This window comes from Sander vitreus, chromosome 24 (assembly GCF_031162955.1).
Source record: "Sander vitreus isolate 19-12246 chromosome 24, sanVit1, whole genome shotgun sequence".
In the NCBI taxonomy this organism is placed as follows: Eukaryota; Metazoa; Chordata; class Actinopteri; order Perciformes; family Percidae; genus Sander; species Sander vitreus.
The window spans coordinates 6636496-6658090 of NC_135878.1; the positions used below are offsets into that span (position 1 = coordinate 6636496).

A 21595-nucleotide genomic window follows, 5' to 3' on the forward strand; every position below is an offset into this window, starting at 1 on the left:
GTCAGAAGCAAAGGCAGAAGTAACATGATGTTGGTTTCTTTTTCCTGTAACCAGGTTGCTCAAACTTCGACTCTTAGAACGTGGCAGAACAGAAAAATGGTCAAATGTAAATCTGCATGTAGTCTTTACAAAGATTGAGATATGAATTAGCTGTCCTTGAAAAAATGCAATTAAAGCCATAATAGTTAAATAATTTAAATTGCTGAATCTCGCCTACAGAATCACACACTTAGTAGTGGAAAAGTGAATTTCAAAGGTCTTGCAGTTGCATCATAAAACTCTCAGCTGCCATGTATTGCACAAACATTAAGGCCAAATGGTGCTTGAAATGCTCATTGAAAAAGAAGGCTTTATATCTGCTTTGATAAGTTATTACCAGATAACTGGAGTATGGAGGAACCGTGTTTTTCAATGTGAACTTTGAAAACCTTCCTCCATTCTGTCGCTGAAACTCTGCTCCTTTTCTCCAGGTTCAGCTCAGCGATCACTGCTCCAGTCAAACCACAAGTCATTTGTACTGAAACAAGCCTCGTCCCTCTGAGTATTTCCAAGCATGCACAGATAGAAAACCTCTCTGATGCCACTTTGAAGACCAGAACCAATTAGGGAATCATTATAATGAGTGCAAGTCTTTTGTTACTCAGCAGCTGTCTAATTGGAGTTGGTGTATTTTGGAAGGGCGTTGGGACGAAGGCTGTTCTAATGGAACTGTGATACACTTTTTTTTTTTTAAATCAGCAAACCGCTTTCACAATGTATACGACATTGCTTGTGCAGAACATTTTCTTTTAATTTAAAAACAAATAATTATTCATGTTATTATAATAGATACCGTAAGCATTTATATTTCAAGAAACTCTCATTTTTCAATCATATTAGCTGTACACAGCTGAAAATACTGCATCTCCTGCTGCAGCTCTTAACCTTCCCATGCCCACTGCAGCTGTAAAGGATTTTTACCTTAGGGTATACTGGATATTCAGGAATGGTTGACTAGTTACACAGCTGCTGTATATACAGCACAGTTTGTATATGCAGTCCATGTCAAAGCCATATCATCACTTACACACTCTTTCTGACGAGGAACAAATAGCATTAGTATTGAAGCAGCTGCTTCTTTGAAAACATGTGCATTGATGTTCAAAGCTTTGAATGGGTAATTCTGAGTCACAGTAATTCATCCATTTTCTTCTCTTTCCACTCTTTAAATGTTGTATTTCCATGTATTTGTTCCCATCTTAATGCAGCCTTTATTGTGGTCTTTAATGAATAAATCATACTCCCACTGTCCATGAGGGAGAAAGATGTGAAATTTAATGTGCTCTTCCTTTTCTCTCTGTTTGTCTTCTCGCAGCTCCCCTGACAGACAAGCCGCCAAAAATCCTTTCCCCCTCGGAGAGCCAAATGAGCGTCATAGAGATGGCAATAGGTAAGGAGACCCATTTCATTCCCCACACTGATAGCTTGTTTTCTATCCGTCGATGGAACGCGTTGTGTCATGCTTGTGGCATATGATCCTCACAATGGCATTGCTTCAAATTTCTAGATTACTTACGATGAAAGCCAGTTCCCTCAAAGTAGGTCCCGTTCTACTTAACCGTGGCTTTGTTTTGACCAATATGTTCAATCCTACTTTGCTGTGCATATACGGTGGAAATATTGGGGTCAAAATGGCAGGCCTCCATTCTAATTTCCACTGTTTTTATACATAGCTATACAGTACTTTATCATATTTTAGTAGGAGTCCTCCTTTTCCCATTTTAATTTGTTGTTGATGCTGTTAATGCAAACTCAACATATCCTCCGGGTTTACCTGTTGTACTAATAGAATTAGTGCTGATTATCCTGAAATGATAAAGACAACACAGTCATGTCATACTCACCTCTCTGTTGCTCCTAGTTTCTCTTTTTGAAAGAAAAACTGTTTTGAAGCACTAACTGATTAAAATTGCTTCTACGTTTTTTTCTGTCACTGTTACTACTACTTAACACTTCCAGCAGGTCAAGTTGAATAATGCATCTTTCCGAGCAGGTGTTTGAAGTGAAAAACATCTGCAGGAAGTATTAAGTTCTACTTAGTAGTTGAAATTCAAAAAAAATAATAATAATATAGTGAAAACTGTATTTTTGGTACACTCAGCAGATTGGTTAGTATGACTGTGTTGTTGTAGTAATGGAATTATTGCCGTGGATATATACAGATTATGCTGAATTTACCATGTGAGTTATAGTAATTTCAACCCCAAAAGTGCAAATTCAGTCAAATCCAATAAGACAAAAACATTGACACTAGTTGCTAGCATTGGAATGTTTTGTGTTTGTTGACCTTTGTTGATCTCAAATACTTTCCTCTAAGTTTAATTTGTTTGGGATCTGCACAGATCTGACTTGAAGTAACCAAAGTGTTCAGTAGTGGATTTTCAATTAGGTCTGTTCTCTGACTATGCCCTTTTATGAATGGACCTTGAGTTTTCATCTAGATAGAAGAAAAACAGGATGACTCATTCGACACATTTGTGCATGAAAAAGTAACTCAGTGGGTTTGAAAGCCATGTCCGCTGCTTTTCCTCCTATCCTGTGGAGTGCCTTGTCATTGTATACTGATCACATCTAACTTTGTTGTCTTGTGCAACATGGATGCTGCTTGTGTTCGTTCAGCTGTAATGAGTCAGTAATGAATCAAAGTGGTACCTTTTGCGTTACCAAAAATGTATGATGTTAGCATTACTTTAAATGATTACCTCAAATTCTGCCTCATGTGGCTGCCTTGGAATTGTAGTCTTCCGTTTGCCTTACCAGCTTTTGATGCATGGGCTCATGGGAAAATTCCCGCTTTGTGCCTTATTGGGCGATAGCTCAGCTGTTGGTGGAAGGGAAAATGGGTCATGATGGAGGCTTCCTTTGAAGTGAATTCGTCATGGGCTGATGAACACAACTGGCTTGTAGAGGTAAATGGTGGCAATCAGAAAATAGGCGCAAATCATCGTAGCTTTAAATTGATGATGGATAAAAGCCTCTCTGGCTTTTTTCATCTGATTAAGTGTTTGATAGTGGATGATGGTGATTTTCAAAATCCATTACCTGATAGCTTAGAGAACAGGAAATAATGGTCCAAAGAAAATAAATGTGCTGCTTTTCTTGTTTTGGGGTTAATATATATTTTTGTAACTTTACTTTTTACTATAATTTATTTTAGCTTTCCAGACCTTCATCTCCTAACTGTATCAGATTGGATTTTCCTCTTGATTTAGATTTGGAAGTGGATGTGGATTAGTAGAAACTGTTTTATGCTCCTCCTTCACCTCTGCACCCATTGATATTCTACACAGAGTCAGCACCTCTGTGTACATAATATATGAACACGTACTTGATTCTCTGCCTGTACAAGCCTCTATCACTTCCTCTCAGTGTTAGGCTACCATGCGCTTCATGCCATCCACAAAGAGCCCAGTCAAACACAGCGCATCCTTTCAGGGTTGTGCCTGGTTTGGCGGAATTTTAATATTCATTCTCCCGTGAAATATAGAAGCATAAATGGCTACAGCAGACACTTAATTAGGCAGGTGAGAGGAAGAAAGCGAGAGGAGAGGGGGAAAGGCGAATGTGGAGAGACACTTTTCAGGCTCTTGTTATGTAACTCAAGGGATGAACAGAGCAATCTGTAAATGGGGGGGGCCCAATTAATCAGCACTCATCGTCCGTGGCCCACTCTCTATTTTGTCTCCTAATGGATGAGGTTCCTCAGTTATAATTGATTAAATGTAAAACATGTTGTATAAATGCTCTTCTCAGCCCTCGGTGGGCATGTCTTTCCACTGCTTTCTCTGTGGGACAGATCTGTTGCAGTTTGGGTCTGTAATACAGTCTGACAGATCAATGTGCGCTGCTTTCACTCTTGTGCACTGGTAGAATAATTGTCTGCAGTCAAGCCAAGCAGACTAACTGCAGTGCAAGTCCGTTTCTCGTAGAGTGCTAATGTGTACGATTTCTAAACCCTAAACACTTTGACAACAGGGTGATTTATTTCCTTAATGCATGAACATGTTTGTGCCACTTCTATGTTTTTGAACACAACACAACCAGGGATCACAGCTCCAGTCACACTGCTTCTTTAGCCTTTATTTTGCTGTCAGGTTTGATTTGTTGTAATGCTGTTTTTTTATGCAGGGCTGACGTGTCACTTGCGGTCTTACTTGCCTACCTATCTTGACATTTTATTTCAGGGTTAGATTGAATTCACGGGCATTGTGGCACTTGTGTTTGTGATGTTCATTCTGGGAATATCCAACAAGTTCCCCTGTGATCCTGATTGGCTGAAAACTTCAAGCCCTTTCAACTGCCTGCTTCCTCAAGAAATCACACTTCATCCCCTGACACTTGACATTATGACACCGCAGCGAGTTTTTTGAAATTGCAGCAGAGAGAAAACAAGGGGATGGTGTCTGAGGCTCTTTGCAAAATTCCTCCAAAATACACTTTTTAGCTCTCACGTTTTAAGAAGCCACCATTTTGTCATAATGTTATGCATTATTGATCTGTAATATTCAATGCATCCCGAGAGTTGTATTATGTTAGAGTAATTGAATTGATTATTTTGGTGTATTTCCTTCCCCCAAAACTGCCTTGTTTTCTTGTCCTCTTGTGCGTCAGTTATTGATTTACTTTGTTTCCCACAATGCCTTTTGGGACCCTTTAGGGGATGGGAGTGGATTTGTTGTTTTCAGTTAAAGTTAAAGCTGGGCAGTAGCGCAGCAGCTAATTGTGAACACATGAAAGGGTCGATGGTCAAAGATACAACCCCTACCTCAAAACACAAACTCCATTTAGGCTGCTGCATATGATTTGAAATGTTCAACGACCAAATGCAGGTTTGATGTCAGGATGTCCACATACTTTTGGCATTGTAGTGTAGCATCATGAGAACAGAATCAGGCGTATTGTTACAAGTAAATTAGTAATGACTTTGTATGTCATCTTAGTAGTAGTAGAAGATCCAACATATTAGTTTTGAACCGCCACCAAGTAATACAAAAGGCGTCCTTTTAATTACATAGTTTGAAAATCCGTATCACAGGCTCATCATGGAAATCCCTTTGTTCGATGCAGCCTTTTCTCTAACAAACAACCTTTTCTCTTGAGCTTCTTCATTTGTTGGTTGGTGAATAATAACAGAGTAAACTGGAAATTGGTCTTCAGTCACTCATCGGAAGGAGTTACATTGTTTAATGATACAGTATGAACAGAGGATACCTCAAAACAAAGCCATCATTATCCTGAATTGACTTGGAGTCGGCAGCCATATAAAATTAGAATTTGCAGTCCTTTGGTAATGATAGGGTTAGCACATCAATATACTGTTATTCTGAGGCAGGTCAGGTTGCTATGAGACCCCCCTTTTCTTGTAACTGACATTGAAACCTTCAAATTAAGACTTGACGAATCCAGATCCTTCTGTAAATTTCTACGTGTGTGTGTGTGTGTGTGTGTGTGTGTGTGTGTGTGTGTGTTTTACAGCCTCTGCAGGAACAGAGCACCATTAGGAAGAAATAATGAACTGCACTTAGACAGCAGACAAAATGTCAACTTTCAGCACACTGTGAGAATGTGGGTGAAACTCAGTCCAACAGATGGTCTTGAAATGTATAACCTTTACTTGACTTTATCAATCTATGAATGTCGATCATCCCATTATCCTGGAGCACATTCCTTACTGTAGCTGTATGGATTTGATCTTCTACCAGTGTAATGTTTGGGATCTTGTCACATTGATTTAGGCACCATTTTCAATATTTAATGATTTATGTTGTTGTCCTACTGTGGGATGAAGGCACGCCATGCCACAGCGAGGTAGACGTGTGTGATAGATCATGTTCAAGGTAAATACCATGAGTGCTGGAGAAAGAATGTAAAGGTTGGGTCAGGAAGACATGATTATCACTTGAGGTTTATATTGATTTTGGTGTTTCTCTCATTTACATAAAAACTCAACTCTTGACCTTTTTTAAATTTGTATTAGGCAAGGCAAGTTTATTTACATAGTGCAACAGGCAATTTAAAGTGCTTTACATAATGCATTAAATACAGTATGTATAACAGCGCCAGACAGGAGAGGTGTGAAAGCACAGTCGAGTTTATTTCCTGAAATATATATATTTTTTTATTATTTAATTTTTTTTAATGATAGGACAGCTCAGAAATGAAAGGGGAGAGAGAGGGGAAAGACATGCAGGAAACAGTCACAGGTTGTACTTGAACCCTGGACCTTCTGCATCGAGGAATAAACCTCTATATATTTGTGCCTGCTCTACCAACTGAGCTAACCGGCCACAAGAATTAGAAATATTGGGCCTAATTAAAAAAAAATGCTACAATAAAACATTTCAACCTAAAACACGCTCAACTTGGCTTGGATGTGTGCAGAATTGACACTTTTTTTCATAGATGAAGCTGCTTGTATTTTTTTTCACTTTAACCCCAAGGCAGCCTGGAACCTGAGTGTTAAAACTACTCAACAGCCTTTATGGCACAGGTACAGACAAGCACATATTGAAAGCCTCACTCGATACAATGCAGCAACTCGGTGTAATATTCGGTACATTCTGCAGCCAGGCAAACATCATCGTGCTTTAAGCTTGGAAGTTCTCATCGAACCATGAGACACATTTTAGCTTCACAAAGAAAAAGAAAGTCTCACACAGCACAGCCTCAGTAACACCTATCCCCGTTATCACACATTCTCTGTTTCACATACACACCAGCCAGCCATCCCTCTAAATGTCACAGACTCGGCAGAACGCTCCATCGATGCCAAAGGTTCAGAGGCCCCAGGATCAATATTACATCATTTCTCTCAATTAGGGCATATTTATTCCCCTCAAGTTATTGTACATCTGCGAGTGATCGTATCTGTATTCCTGGCAAGCCTCCAGATGAGTCGAGGCCCTGCGGGGAGGGGAAGACGGAGTGAGATAAAGATGAAGAGAGGGGAGGAAACAGAATGAGAGAGAAATGAAGGTAGGGGGAGTTTGGGCAAAGACTCGCAGCAAGGGAGAAAAAGTGAGTGAGATCATTTCAGATTCACAGAGGGGATGAAATATGGTGGTGTCTTACCTAGAGTTATTACAGATGAAAGTGGATACAAGACAGCACACTGTCCCAAATGGTTAATATGCCCTGCAGCATGGAAGCATAAATCGTGACTGTCATATTATAGGGAGAGTTGGTGGTGATTGGAAGGGATTCTTGGCAAAAGAATGCTCCCATTAGTGTTTTACATAAGTACGGTAATGAGGGGGACAGTCTGTGCAAGCGCTTCAGGAGACCTGATCGGCCCAATGGACCGAAGAAGGCTAAGTTTACTCAACACTTGGAGGAAATTCACCAGAGCATGACTGCATGGCTGATATCATGCTCATATTTTGGATAGTGATTGAACTTAAAAGTCAAGCTATCCTACATTGACTGTTCCCTCACTCTGCTTCCCGTCAACAGCTCCCACCTGCAGCCTTGTACCTGTCTCTGTGAACTAAGAGGAAAAATGGCTGAAGGCATTTGCTCTCCTTAGCAGAAAATAGCATCAAGAACTGGCCAAGGCACTTGAGTATGAAGATATACTGCCTCTTGTCTGTGCCAGCCATACTTCCCATCTCTGGATAGATCTATTAATCATAAATTGGGCTTTGGCATGTAGTTTAGAGAAAGTCTGGTTTGTTGTTTTCTATTTTTATGTTTAAGTGTTCCTGCATTGCACCTGCATGTAGGCACTCTGTAATATCACACAACTTTGTCAGACTCGTATATTTTTGCAGATCGATAGATTATAAAGCTGTTTGAGGAGAGCTACAAACCCACTGACACAAGAACAGACTGTTCATGAAACATCTTAAGTGTGACTTTTTCAAAAAGAAACCGTATCTCCAGAATAAACCTTGATTTGAACAATTCTGCAAACCATTGGATTAGTTTAAATTACATTTTAAAAAGTTCAATGCCAATATAAGGTAGTAGTTTTAAAATGATTTCCTTCTGCAATAATTTTGCATAACAACTACAATGTGCTGAAGGTTAAGGAAAGATTGTGGTTATGGTTAAAAGAAAATCAATTAGTTGTTGGACAGGACACAAGAAAGTCTTTTGCACCACGTACACACACTGAACATTGGCACTGGGCCTAAATTGTGCGCTGCAGAGTCATCCAATATGAACGTAATTCATTTGGACAGCCCAAACTTGTTGTTGGAGCAGCCGATAAAGCAAAGCCCAGCATGCTCTTGGTGATTTGCAGGTGAAAAGACATCTAGGTGTCTAATAAAATCCAATAAACATGGTTGGAAAGTTCATGTTTTCAGCCTTCTACACTTTGTTGCTACAGTATATTGTTGTTTCAACAATAAAGTCACAACATGCAGCAGGTTCTACAAGATAATCTGGAGATATTTTCTGTCAAAAGCTGCAAAGAAATTAAATGAAAAGGATAAAAACCTTTGTAGCTACACTACAGCGTTTAGACGAGAGATACCACTGCCACTGCCTGCTTCTTTGGTTCACACTATAAGTTGCAGTTCACCACAGTTTAACATTTAACAGCTGTGCTATTCAGGCTGACAATGCTGCAGTAGCGGTGTGTGTAGGACCTTATGTTTCAGTACAACAACCCCTTCAGGCGCTTCCTCTGTGATTGTCACTCTGGTGCTTTTAGGTTTGTTTCAGCACAGTGTAACTTTAAAGCTGCACATTTGTGGGGGTTCTCACTGGATTTTTGCTACTATTTCCATGTCTTTATCTCTTTCCAGTACCGTCATGTATCCCTAGCTTCTGCACTATAGATAGCAGCTATAGACCCCGTCTGATCGTCAACTTCATTCAAACGCTGGCATATGGATTACCAACAGCCAAGACTCACTCAGTTACTCATTCAACACTGTGGGACAGCTTGGCACCCAAGAGCCACCTGCTTTACAATGAAATGCATCTTTTAGTGTGGCAGTTAAGCACAGTGATTTTTACAGCCATTAGAGTAGCCCTCAGTTTAACTTCAACACAGCAGTGTCACCTTGCTCTTTTGTGAGCCACTATTCAAAAACTTCAACTGCTAGCAGGCGGAGGGGACATTAATTTGCTCTGGTGACTCGAAGATAATCTTTTCATTCCAATTTCGTAGGTTGTTGGATGCCTTTTTTCTGTTTTATTTTATCCAGGGATTGTGGTGAGCTATTTGACCTCATGATTCAGAGAGAAACAGAGCAGCTTGCATTTTTATTTTATTCATCAGCCTCTCCTGTAAAGCCAAGTTCCACAGCAAAACCCACAGCCAAAATGCAAACCCTGCAAACTTTTCCCTCAGCATCATTCCCTTGACGATGCATGTGTGTTGCCTGGTTGAACTAATTTGCCCTCGCTGTATTTCCAGCCAAACAGGTGGCCATATTGGTTTTCCTTCTGGCTTCGTTTATGTGACTGTGCTTCCAGGTTGGACAGAGATGACAGTGTCTTCTCTCCGCCCGGAGCGTGACCTTGGTTGGGCGATGCTCCCTCTGCACTGCCTTTGGTCTCACATTGGTCTTTTGGGCCAACTTCTGATTGTGTACGGGTTATTGTGTGTGTTTGAGACAGAGAGAGATAGAGCGGCCTCTGATGTCTAGCCAGAAAAAGGGCCAGGATCACAGTCAGGAGGGGAGAGAGATGACAGTGGCAGCAAACTTTAGCAAGTGACACATAAGAACACATGATACAGCTGCTGCACAAACACACACATACACCAAATGTTTGTGCACATACAGGCAACTTCTTCAAACAGGCAGAAACACAAGCTAATGTTCAGCGTTCGTCACACATTCACACTCTACACTAACACACAGACAAAGGTCTTATGCATCTTTTACCACTTGACACTCACCTCAGGGGGTTTGTACGTGCTAAAGCAATCTGATATGGTCAGATTTGTCTTTCTCCTAACAGATACAGTTTTTGTCTGCTTTGTGTTGGTCCATTGTATCTACAGATGTGGTCCTCTGTTTGCTCCGTGGGCGGTAATGCTACAGAGAATAATACTGTGTCAGATGAAATGTGGTGGATATTTGTCTCATAACTGTGAGTCAGGCAACACCTTGTTTCTATACCTTGGGTAAAAAAACAATATTTTCTTCCTAGGCAGTGGGAGGGATAATGACATGCTCAGAAAGGCCCTGACCTCTCTCCAGTCCAAAATAGAATAAAATAGAACAGATATAATAGAACATAGTGGTGTTGTCCTCGTACAGTACCATGTCATCTATACAGCTTCTTTTTATGCATTATGACGACTTTGTTGCACTGTTAAGTGTTGTTAGTAGTTATTATGTCCTTGCTCTTAACACTGTTAACAGGAATTAAGAGTGTATTTACTTATATTTTACCCTGTTTACATTCTTTTTTAACCAATTAATTAATTCTGTTTTGTATCGAAACTTTGTTTAAAAAAAAGAGAAAGATAAACATGGAGTATTGTAAAGATGTGAACCTTGGGTTAACAGTTACAACTTGTGACTGTCAGCAAACTTGTTTTCCCTTTCTCTTCCTTTTAATTATTTTCTCTCCAATATCATTATTCAAAGCTATTTTATAGTTTTAGCTATTTCATAGTTTTTCTAAAGGGAAAAGAGATGGGTCAGCTAAACAGTTATGCTGTATTTTAGCCATCAAATTATGCATTTGTAGATATTTTAAAAAAGTGGGTATCAGGAATTTTACTTTAATTTAGGTTCACTTCTTTAATTTTTCAAATGCAGAGAGACATTTTTAAAACCCAGGGTCAGAAGTGCCAGGTTTAATGTGGGCATAGAGCAGGGTGTTAATTGTGCTGTACAATTGTACCAGTATACATTTGCAAAATCTAAGCCACCTCCATCATTGAGCAAATACAATGCATACATACATCTGAATATTTTTATTGTCCCCTGCGAGTTAACAAATGCATTCTTTTATATGCAAAACATTATCACTACTATAGCACTGTTTGTTCATAGTATAGATTACTTACTTTAGAATACATATTAGTGCACTTTTATGTTGCATTTTATTGCAAGTTGCATTGTGGGAGAAAAGATTCCATAAAAACCCCCTCACTCAAAGATAGTGTGGTTTTACTCTGCACGGTTGCTGGACTTGACACACATTGACTGGCCAAAGGAGAAATGGGGCAACATTCTGTGGACTGATGAGAGCTAAATTGTTCTTTTTGGGTCTAGGGGCCGCAGACAGTTTGTCCGACGACCCCCATGCACTGGATTCAAGCCACAGTACACTGTGAAGACAGTAAAGCATGGTGGTGCAAAAATCATGTTATGGGGATGTTTCTCATACTGTGGTGTTGGGCCTATTTATCGCATACCAGGGATCATGGATCAGTTTCAATACATCAAAATACTTGAAGAGGTCATGTTGCCTTATGCTGAAGAGGAAATGCCTTTGAAATGGGTCTTTCAACAAGACAATGACCCAAAACACACCAGTAAGCGAGCAAAGATTGATGTTATGGAGTGGCCAGCCCAATCCCCAGACCTCAATCCCATAGAAAACTTGTGGGGTGACATCAAAAATGCTGTTTCTGAGGCAAAACCCAGTAATGCAGAGGAATTGTAGAATGTAGTTCAATGGTCCTGGGCTGGAATACCTGTTCACAGGTGCCAGAAGTTGGTCGACTCCATGCAACACAGATGTGAAGCAGTTCTCAGAAATGATGGTTATGCAACTAAATATTAGTGCAGTGATTCAAAGTTAAGCAAACCCTTGAGACATTTTTCAGTTTATACAGTAAATGTTTGAGTTTGTAAAGAAAAATGCAAATACTGCTATTTTGAAAAGCCTAATATTCCTTTTTCTTCACTTTCTGTAAAGGTATAACACAAACTTGGTCAATTTTGGTCATGTTTTGATTTGGAATTGAATGTGCAGTGTTCCCAATGCATTGATATTATGGAATTAAAAGCTATTCTAAGGATTTTTAGCATTATTCACTTTTTTAAACACACTGCTATTATTCTGAACACAACTGTAGGTATACTCAGGTTTCCACTGTAATCAAAGTAGAGTGCAGTTGGGACAATGCTTATGAGTAGGCAGTTCCTCACCGAGCATGTTGGGTGATAGTCACAAGATGTACTTGCCAATATGAAATTCAAAATAGTTACTTCACAGTTTTAACACATTGTAAAAAAAAACAAACAAAAAAAACATGTCCCCAGCAATTAAACCAAAGTGCCCAGAAAATCATATGTTGTAAAGATTTCATTTTTTCCCCCTTGGTTCCTAGTGAGAGAACCCACAGCCATAGCCACTGCCAGCTGTATTGGCAGCCACTCAGGTTTAATCTCTAAGACTCTTGCTAACTGTAACATGGAAGCCTCCCTCTCTCAAACCCACACCAGACCAAGCTATTCAATCTCTCTGCCAGCCATAGGGCAGATAGAAGATATTGAGCATCCTTCCATGCAGTGACGCAGTATTAATATTGATTTCAATTATGACAGCAACGTACTTAGACAAAGTGTTTTTCAAAGGGCTTGTGCATGTGTGGATCCTTGTGCCATTAGTTGCTGTAGCTGGTGGAAAGGCATCAACAACAGATTTTTCAGAATTTTCTTTCTTTTTTTAAATATAATTGTCCCTAACAGGACTGGATTGGTCCTTTTTTCTATGTTCCATCACATGCAGTGTTTTCAGGTTTTTAATGTCCCTGACAGATCTACTGCAAAATGTTAAATCGTACAAAAGACAGAAGGTCTTGGATTAAGTCGTTAAACCACTTTCCTCAGTAAGTAAGCCTTAAGTAAGTATAGGCAAATAAAACCACTTGGTTAAGGTCAGCAAAAGATCATCGTTATGGTGACATACAGATGGTTCCATTAGGTTTGTCCAAGTATTCGCTCCCCCGCTAACACTCGGGGCTAAACCTGCCAGTTTTCAGTCACCGACTATCACTTAACATTTTGTGCACTCTTTGACGATTTGATTTTTTTTTTTTTTTATGACTGAGGAAGATTTACATCTTTGCACACAGACTGGCAACACAGTTACATAAAAACAGACAGGAAGAGCTCATTCTGTCTCTCCCCTACTTCTTCACTTGTCTAACACTTTCACTGTCTCTTCTTTTTTTCCCTCTCCCCTTCTCTGACACTCATAATATTCAGACAAATAATGATACAGTTCCCTAGCCATTATCATCCAGATCCAATGCTGTCACTCATGCTGAGTTCCTCCGATTGCCTGAGTGGGTCTGTGCTCTTGTTGTAAGTGCAAGTATTATTCTTGATGTAAAATGTTTATGTATATATAAGTCACTACTTTAGTGGGATCTGAGATGCAGTAAATTTGCTTTATCTATCTATTTGGATCCAGACTTGGCTGTTAAGTATGGACGCTGTCACATTTCACACACACAGATCAAAACTTAGTTACAAAATACAAAACTTTTCCCCCCAACCAGCAGTCAAAGAGCAAATATACAGAGAAACCAAACTCAACGATGGCTCAATGTGCTTTTTCTTCTCCACCATCACCTTCTCTAGCAGCCAAGAAGAACAGTAAACCTAAATATGTATAGTGTGCGTCTTCCTGACACCACATGCATACTTGGTAATGAATTCCTAGTTACTTTCAAAACTTCAAACAGTTATCGCCCGTTGCCACTTAGGGCCGTCAAAGTGCAAAAGTGCCCAGCGCAGACAGCCTTAACCACTCCAAAGATCTTGAGTTTTGTTTATTTGGCAAGCAGAAGTAAAACTTGGCTAAGCTGTCTTTCTGTGATCTTGTTTTTTTATTTTACAGACACAGATTATAAATTGAAAGTGGCATCAAAGTATCATAAATAAATCAATCCTTGAGGAAAAGCATCACCAAGCAAAATTCAGATTGTATTGATGCCACTGGGAAAATGTATTTCTGCATGATATTTATGCCTAAATATTAGGTCCACCTCCTAATATTGAGTGTAGTCCATTTGCACAATCAATAACCTGTCTCCATTCAATGCTCGGTCGAGTAGATAAATAAGGTTTTCTCTGGATAAACCTAATTAGCCCATTTCATGGAAGAAGCAGGTGGCATTGATATTTAACACACTTGTTTTTTTTGGATGTGTGAAAGAAAAACAGCACTAACCTATCAACACCAGGCAGCTTCAGAGTCTCTAGGCTGTGAAGTTGATTGCTGCCAAGCCACCCCTGTGTGTGTGTGTGTGTGTGTGTGTGTGTGTGTGTGTGTGTGTGTGTGTGTATTGTCCCAGTTTAGAAGACCCAGAGCTATGACTCATCAACTAATAAAGCAGGAGGCAAAGGGAGAGTGTCTGTTGTGTGTGCATGCGTGCGTGCGCGCGCACGCGTGTGTATAAGAGAGAGAGAGATTCCTACGTCTTTGCCAGTATGTTTCTATGCTTTTTGTAGATGTGTGTTTTTACTCATATTTTAGTTCCCTTTTTTTAGTGTGTAAAAGGGTAAAATAAGCACAGCAAAAGTGAACCATGGGGGCAGTTGTGTTAGTGCTTTCATTTCTTTACCTGGTACAGCTGTACCCATACACAGTTAGTCGATGCAGAAAACAATACTCAAACAATGTAAACTTCTAATTTCCCTTGTCAACTGTAAATTTTGTGTGCCCTCACACAAAAATGTCAAAGTACAGTATAGTTGCAGTGTTATGAGCAGCTGTGGATTTGCCAACTGATGTTCATGCTCATAACATTTTATGTTTTTGTGTTGATGCTACATACATGGCTGCTACAGGACTAATAGAGACAATAATTTATGTTAATTTCTGCTCTCAGTGTTTGTTCAGTTGATTCTTATAGTTCATTAGTCACCATTAAATACAGTTTACATTATTATCAGTGTTGTGCAGAAAACTCCATTAAATATAATGGAGTCCAATTGCTGCATGCTGGACTAGTTCCAGCATAGAATGCCGAATAATAGTGCAATGCTACTTGTAGCTGCTTAACCATTGCTAAACAATAACATAATGCATCACTTTCTGTGTCAGTTGTTGACACAATGAGAAGACCATTAAGTAGTATCTTAACTTCCTTAATATATGTATGTGCACTGTGAGGCATCTAAAGTGCCCTGAGCCTAATTATTAGAATATTAGTAGAGAGGCCCTTTGATGGTAGGCTTTATTGGTTGGAGTTTGTGGGTACAGTGCCAGTGTGTGCCAGCTTTCACACAATTTAAATCAGTACACAGCAATGGCATGTGATGCTTGTGCCAATCCAAATTGATGGCCTGTGCAGCAAGAAAATAAAATGCCATGTATACACATTGAAAGGATTATTAAACAAGGATTACTGGGCACAGGCACCGGGACCCAAGGCCGCCAAGTCTGATCTACTTTTGTATGTATTTTTTCCTTCAATGATACAGCTGCACAGTGCATATTGAAGGTACAGTTAGCTGGCATTAAAAGAGATTTAACAAAATAACCTAACAATAACATGAACCACAGGTTGTCTTGTCTGGTTTCCTCTAACATTTTGTATAGTACCCTATAGTATTTTGTATAAAATCTCCAGCATGGACTTCAGTTGCAGTTTTCAACCAACAGCAGTTATAGTTAAAAGATAAGGCATCATTTAATACTTTTCTTTTTGACACCTTGTCTGTAGCACTCCAAGTCCATTCGCATCAGGTCACAATTACATTTTTAATAAAAAAAAAAAAAAAAAGGCTCATCAGTTCCTAAAACAGCTGGGCACTGTGGCTTTTAGAAAATATTACTCAAATAGGAATAAATGTTGCATTGGTTTGGGAATGTTTCAGCTGTGGATTAAACTAAAACTAGAGAATGGTAACATATTTTTCACGTTTGACTTTAAATAGAAAATGTGCTTTTTCTGTCTTTGTCCCAATTTGCATGCTATCTAAAAATAATTGTAATTTGGCCTGTATAATAGTTGCTTATTCTAGGCTTAGTAGGTTAGTTACAGGCCCTAACAGACAGTGGTTTAACTTGCATGTTGTACAGTATATGTGCGTTGTTGTTGAATAAGGTATGTTATAGTGTTCACTATTTTGTTGGGTGTTGATATATTTTCAACTCCTGTATTCCCAACATGGTTTAAAGGCACACACACACACACACACACACACACACACACACACACAGAGTAGAAGGCCACGTTTCACAGAATTTGACAATAAGTTATGGCTTTTGCAGTATTGATTTTTCTCTGTTAGACAGGATGTCCAGTAGACACATTCTGACGGGATGTCATGATTGTTAACATTTGTAGTTGGCCTTTACCAGCTAATGTTAGTGCAGATTTTGTAAAGGTGGGTAATAATGTCAGCTAAACGTCAGTCATGCGGGGAAAAAAAAAGGTTGGAGTAAGAACTAGAAAGTTTGCCAGGGTGAAAGCATGACTGCTGGTCGCTCAGTCCAAACACTTCCTTTGTATTGTACTTAATACATTAATATGCTCATGGTTAGGCAGTGTTACAGTAATAAGCATAGACCTGTGACCAGAACTGACTGCAAGTATTCAAATTAATAGTTAAAAGGTTATCTCGACAGCATTTCAATAGCAGTGAGTCCGCTTACAGGTACAGTATATTTGCTAAAGGCTTGGTGTATCAGTGTTTGGCCTTGGGTAAAAGTTCTTTCCGTTCATAACTACTGACTGAATTAATTCCGTTTTAAGGTGGACTTTTGGCAAAGCTCTAGGGATCTTACATTAGAATGGAAGTCACGTTATTATCAACATGCACCAATAGTGATCAGACTTTTGTTTGAAATAAAAGCCCAACCAAGAACCAAACCGACCAAGAGAAGCCTTCACATACTGCACACTGAGCTCCCCTTAAAGAAACCCATCTTTAAACAAGCATATCTTCTCTGGAGGGCCTACAAATCAAGGGCATGCACCATATCACGCTCAAACACTACGTCATTTTTAAATTTTTTATCCACCGAAGTGGATGACTCATCAAGTAAAAAGGCAGAACCAACGCACCCCCGAAGGCACGATCGGCAAACACTGAATCAAATTGGATCGTGCCGTTGATGTGCGTACGTGTTCGTGGGTTCTGCAGGGTTTCCGCTGTAATTGAGACGGCTGCATGCATATACAGCAGCGTTGCATCTTTATATCTCCGTATCATATTTGTCAGGGAGTATAATGAAGCATATCTACGCTCATCCAACAGCTGTCAATCTGCCAGCTGCTCTACACTCATTCCACGTCTGGTGGAGAATACACGTTACCTCCTGGGGTGCTTTGAGTGTAAATGTGTGTGTAAAATCACTGGATTAGAGGTTGTGTAGTGGAGCAGTGTCGAGCACTCACACAGAAGAGCTATGAAAAGCAGAGTTTAGTAGAGAAGGGTAGACGACAGCCGCAGGCCTGCTTTATATCGGCCATGGGGGTTGGTTTCATTTTACAATATAATGGTATTGGTTCAACCCATTTAATGAGTCACATGATTTCTTATGTTCAAATGGGTTCTCAGGAATTAAATGATATGAAGGAATTGTTCAGTTAATGACTTGCTCTTACTGTATATTGCCATAGCCTTAAGCATGTAGGAAAGAATAAGAACTGTTCCTTTACTGGCTGAATGAAAACAAGTGTAGGGTAGACGGGGTGATGCACAGGCATAAAAGGTGTCCCAGTGCAGCAAGGGGTCCAAGTCCAACTCTAAAGAAGTTGTGCTTACTTTCTCCAGTCTTGTGTTATATACAGTATAGTGATATAGATGTACCTTTGCATACATATGGATGAATATGCCTCCTTTAGGAGACTTAATTTGCATCAGGACTGCCCCTATTTATCATTTATCCCCTCACAGCTGAATTTGCATAGATTACCATTAAGATTTCAGCCCCCTTTTCTGCTCATCCTCAGGTAGATTATGAATCCTAAAGAGAGGACGCTTCTTCAAAGCGGCAGAGCCAGCTCTGTTTTGACTGACCATCTCGCATAGCTCCCAGGCTTCAGTTTGTTCTCCTTTGGGTTATTTTTGAGTCTTTTTTTTTTTTTTTTTTAATTTAAGTTTTGCCTGTCCTACTTACTGCATTCCCCAAAGTGAACTCGAGGCCTTTTTCAGCCTGATCCAGATTTTCCTCTCTCTCTCTCTCTCTCTCTCTCTCTCTCTCTCTCTCTCTCTCTCTCTCTCGCCCTTTCAGACTCCCTTCACAGCCATCTGTTCATGCTTGTGGCATCTCTCTATCTGTCTTCCCTCCCTGCCATATCTCACTCTTCTCCTCTTAACTCTCCCAACATTTTATCCTTGCTCCCTCTTGTGTAGCTTTCCTTTTGCTGCATTTTTCATGTTTGTATCACATCTTAAAGTGCCCATATTATGAAATAAATCACTTTTTCTGGGATTTGGGGTGTTATTTTGTCTCTCTGGTGCTTCCACACGCATACAAACTTTGAAAAAAAAAACATCCATGCTGTTTTGAGTGAGATACGGTTTCTGAATGTGTCCTGCCTTCAGTCTCCGGGTGAGCTGTTCAAAATCGGCAGGGCTTTTTACGTCACTAGCCGAAACGAGGTGGCTAACCGTAGCATGCTAGCGCTAGCATGCTAGCTCGTTCTGAATGGCAAAACACTGCTACAACACACACTAGTTCACCATAATCTACAAAAGAACTACTTACATGTCCCTATTCTGCAGGTATTCCACGCAAAGTTGGAAGTGTTCCCTTGTTTAGAAGAAGTCTCCCGGCTAATCCTGCCTTGTACTACTGAAGTTGTAGAAACAAACAGCTAGATGATGTAATCCTTACCTAGCTACTGCGCATGTGCAACTGCCAACAAAGATGTTACAGCAGTGAGAGGTCTCACTCTGTAGCTAAAACAGAGGCCTGAACACGGTGAAAAGAGGAGCTGCAGCAATGCACAGTACAACAAAAATATGGTGTTTTTTGAAAATGAAACCATGTAAACCATGTAAAGGGGGAGCCTTATATAAGCTGAAGCTTCTGACCCTACCCTTTGGTTACGACCAATAAAATTCATTCATTCAAACCTATTCTGGTACAACCTCAACCTCACGTGTACCTGTAATGTGTCACTGCTGTGAAGAAGTGATTGTACCTTATAGGGTACAGTGTTTCCTATCCTTGGAAACATCTTGTATCTCTCTTTAATTTATGAGTAATTCACAGGAAATCACTCAGTATTTTTCATCTTATTTTTTTGGTTATCCAGCCTGCAACGTTACTGTTTTGGTTCACTCTCAGTGCTCTCATCAGCCTAGTTTCCAGATGCAGCGGGCAGCTGTTTTCAGCATAAAAGCTCTAAAAAATGTACTGTAGGCTACCTGCCCAGCACTGAAGAACAGACAGACAAAATTAGCAACTATCTGGTAAACATAGTGGAGTATTTAGCAGCTAACTGGGCAGATATTTCCCTCAGGCCTAGGTGGAGATTACATTACATTTAAACCACATACTGTAGGAACAAAACAGAGCTAAAAGGACAGAGAATTGGACTTTTAAACAATAGTAGAGTTTGTTTTGGAGTCTTTCTGCCCAGTAATGGTCAGAAATACCTCAGTGGAGCTTTAAACACAGAGCGTACAGTCTGTTGGTATGACTATGCATTTTGTCCAGTGAGGACTTGAAGTAAGCATTGTCCTTTAAAAACACAGTGCCAACCATCAGCATCATTCTATGCCAAAGAGAGTTGACAGTAAATGACATTCATTAAATGTCTCTATTGATCTTTCAACATCTGACACACTAAATGCCTTAGTGTAGCAATCATCTTGTACACGTGTTAAATATTGTTTCAGAAGGCTTATATCTCTGTTTGCGTTTTGATTTCCTCTTCTTTTTCGTCCGAGGGCACGTGAGGTTTTGAAGAGGGCGAAGACACGCATCAGCAGGTATCTCTGATCCATGTTGTTGGATGATGTCTGCATGATGTCATCACATGTTACAACCTACAAAATTGTACTGTTGCCATGGAGATCCTTTTTTTCCCAGTAGTGAAATGCGGTCAGCGCCTGAAGCAGCGAAACAAGTATGTCAACCTGCATAAAGGCAAATAGCGGCACAGTGGACTGCTTGAGCTTTGTTGTTTTTGTATACACGTGTGTGTGTGTGTGTTTGTATACACGTGTGTGTGTGTTTGTGTACAGAAATGCATGTGCACTTTTATGGCATTTCTGCACTCCACCCCCCCTCACCTCTGCTGGCTGAAAGTCCACACCCAGTTGTGTAGTGTCTGATTTATGCTATGCACAGTCTTGACCCACACAGTGTGTTGACTGGAAATAAATGGGTGCTATTTATGTGTTACTTGGCTGTAAAACTCAAAAGAACATCCAAGGTCTGTGCGCAGTAGTTTTTCTCCTGTCGGTGAGGCTTTTGAAGGCTGTGAAATCTGCCTGTCGGCCAGATGTATTTGTGTCATGTGGGATTAGTTGAGCGTCATGTTGTGTAATCTTATAAAAGTGTGTGGGTTGTGCATATTAATGTACATGTGTGCGTGCATGCGTGTGTGTGTGTGTGTGCGTGTGTGTGTGTGTGTGTGTGTGTGCGTGCGTGCGTGTCTCTATGCATGCGTGCAGGGATGCAGTGTAACCCAAAATTGAGGCGATTTTGTTAAAGCAGAGCAGATTATTGTTGCAGCACTCAAACCCATCAATCACACAATGCAAACGAGTAAAGTAGGATTTAGAAGTTGCCTCTTGTGAATACCTGCTAAAGCATATGGACAAAACAGAATGTCAGTGTTGAGAGATTTGTATATTTTTATAACAAGCTTCATTCACACCAAGGTATCAAAATGTTTATATTTTTTCTATATCTATCTTTCTATCTTTGCCTGCACTTAACCTTTCATTTGCTCTCTCGTTCTCTTTCTCTGGCTTTTATGCAGCCTTGTGAACACACTCTCCCACCTCTTCTTCCTCGTCTGTGCCATGTGCAGCAACATTTAAGTCTCTTTTGATCAGCAGGGGGTAATCATCAATTACACATGCAAGTGCAAATGCTCGTACCGGACTGTATAAGGGAATTAAAGACGTGGTGTTTTCTAAAAGCGTTGATAGTAATTATGGCTCCATTTTGTCGCACAGTTTGAAAGATAATGGTGCCCAATGTTTGTCCCCAAAATTTGTGCTGCAATTATAGCCCAATAGTAATCAATTTCACTGCAGAATCAAACAATGGAGAGCAAGCTTGTTATACAACTAAGGTCATGAAACAATGGGGTGACGATAAAGGAAACTTTGCCAAGAGTTGTTTGGTACTGCAGCTAGCAAAGCACAGGGAGCTTTTTGAATTGCAATTTTAACCACCTTGTGTATGCTCTCTGGCATTAAACATAATAACCCTAGAGAAAGAAAATTCCATCTTTTGTCCTTTTCGATTCTTTAAATACGTAACTTCCCTACTTGCCTGATAGTTGGAAAACAAAGTGTAAATGAAGGAGATAAGAAGTAACTCCCTTGAAATTACAAATGCACCTACCATGTAAAGTACATTGTGCCTCTGAGAACATGACCTCCCTCAGGTGTTCAAAGCCACTGCTCGACCCTGACATGTCACCCACGCCATACTGGAGGTCTCCATCACCTTAATGGGCTGTTAAGCATAATTACAGCCTCCG

The 21595-nt window shown here is 40.0% G+C and overlaps 1 protein-coding gene across 1 annotated transcript in view; it reads left to right on the forward strand.

The window, feature by feature from the left end:
- The window catches only part of LOC144513029 (interleukin-1 receptor accessory protein-like 1), a 216443-nt gene that overhangs the window by 121475 nt on the left and 73373 nt on the right, over positions 1-21595 (forward strand). The window contains exon 5 of the mRNA XM_078244090.1: positions 1355-1429. Within this exon, the coding sequence (XP_078100216.1) occupies positions 1355-1429 (75 nt within the window). The remainder of the gene's footprint in view (positions 1-1354; positions 1430-21595) is intronic.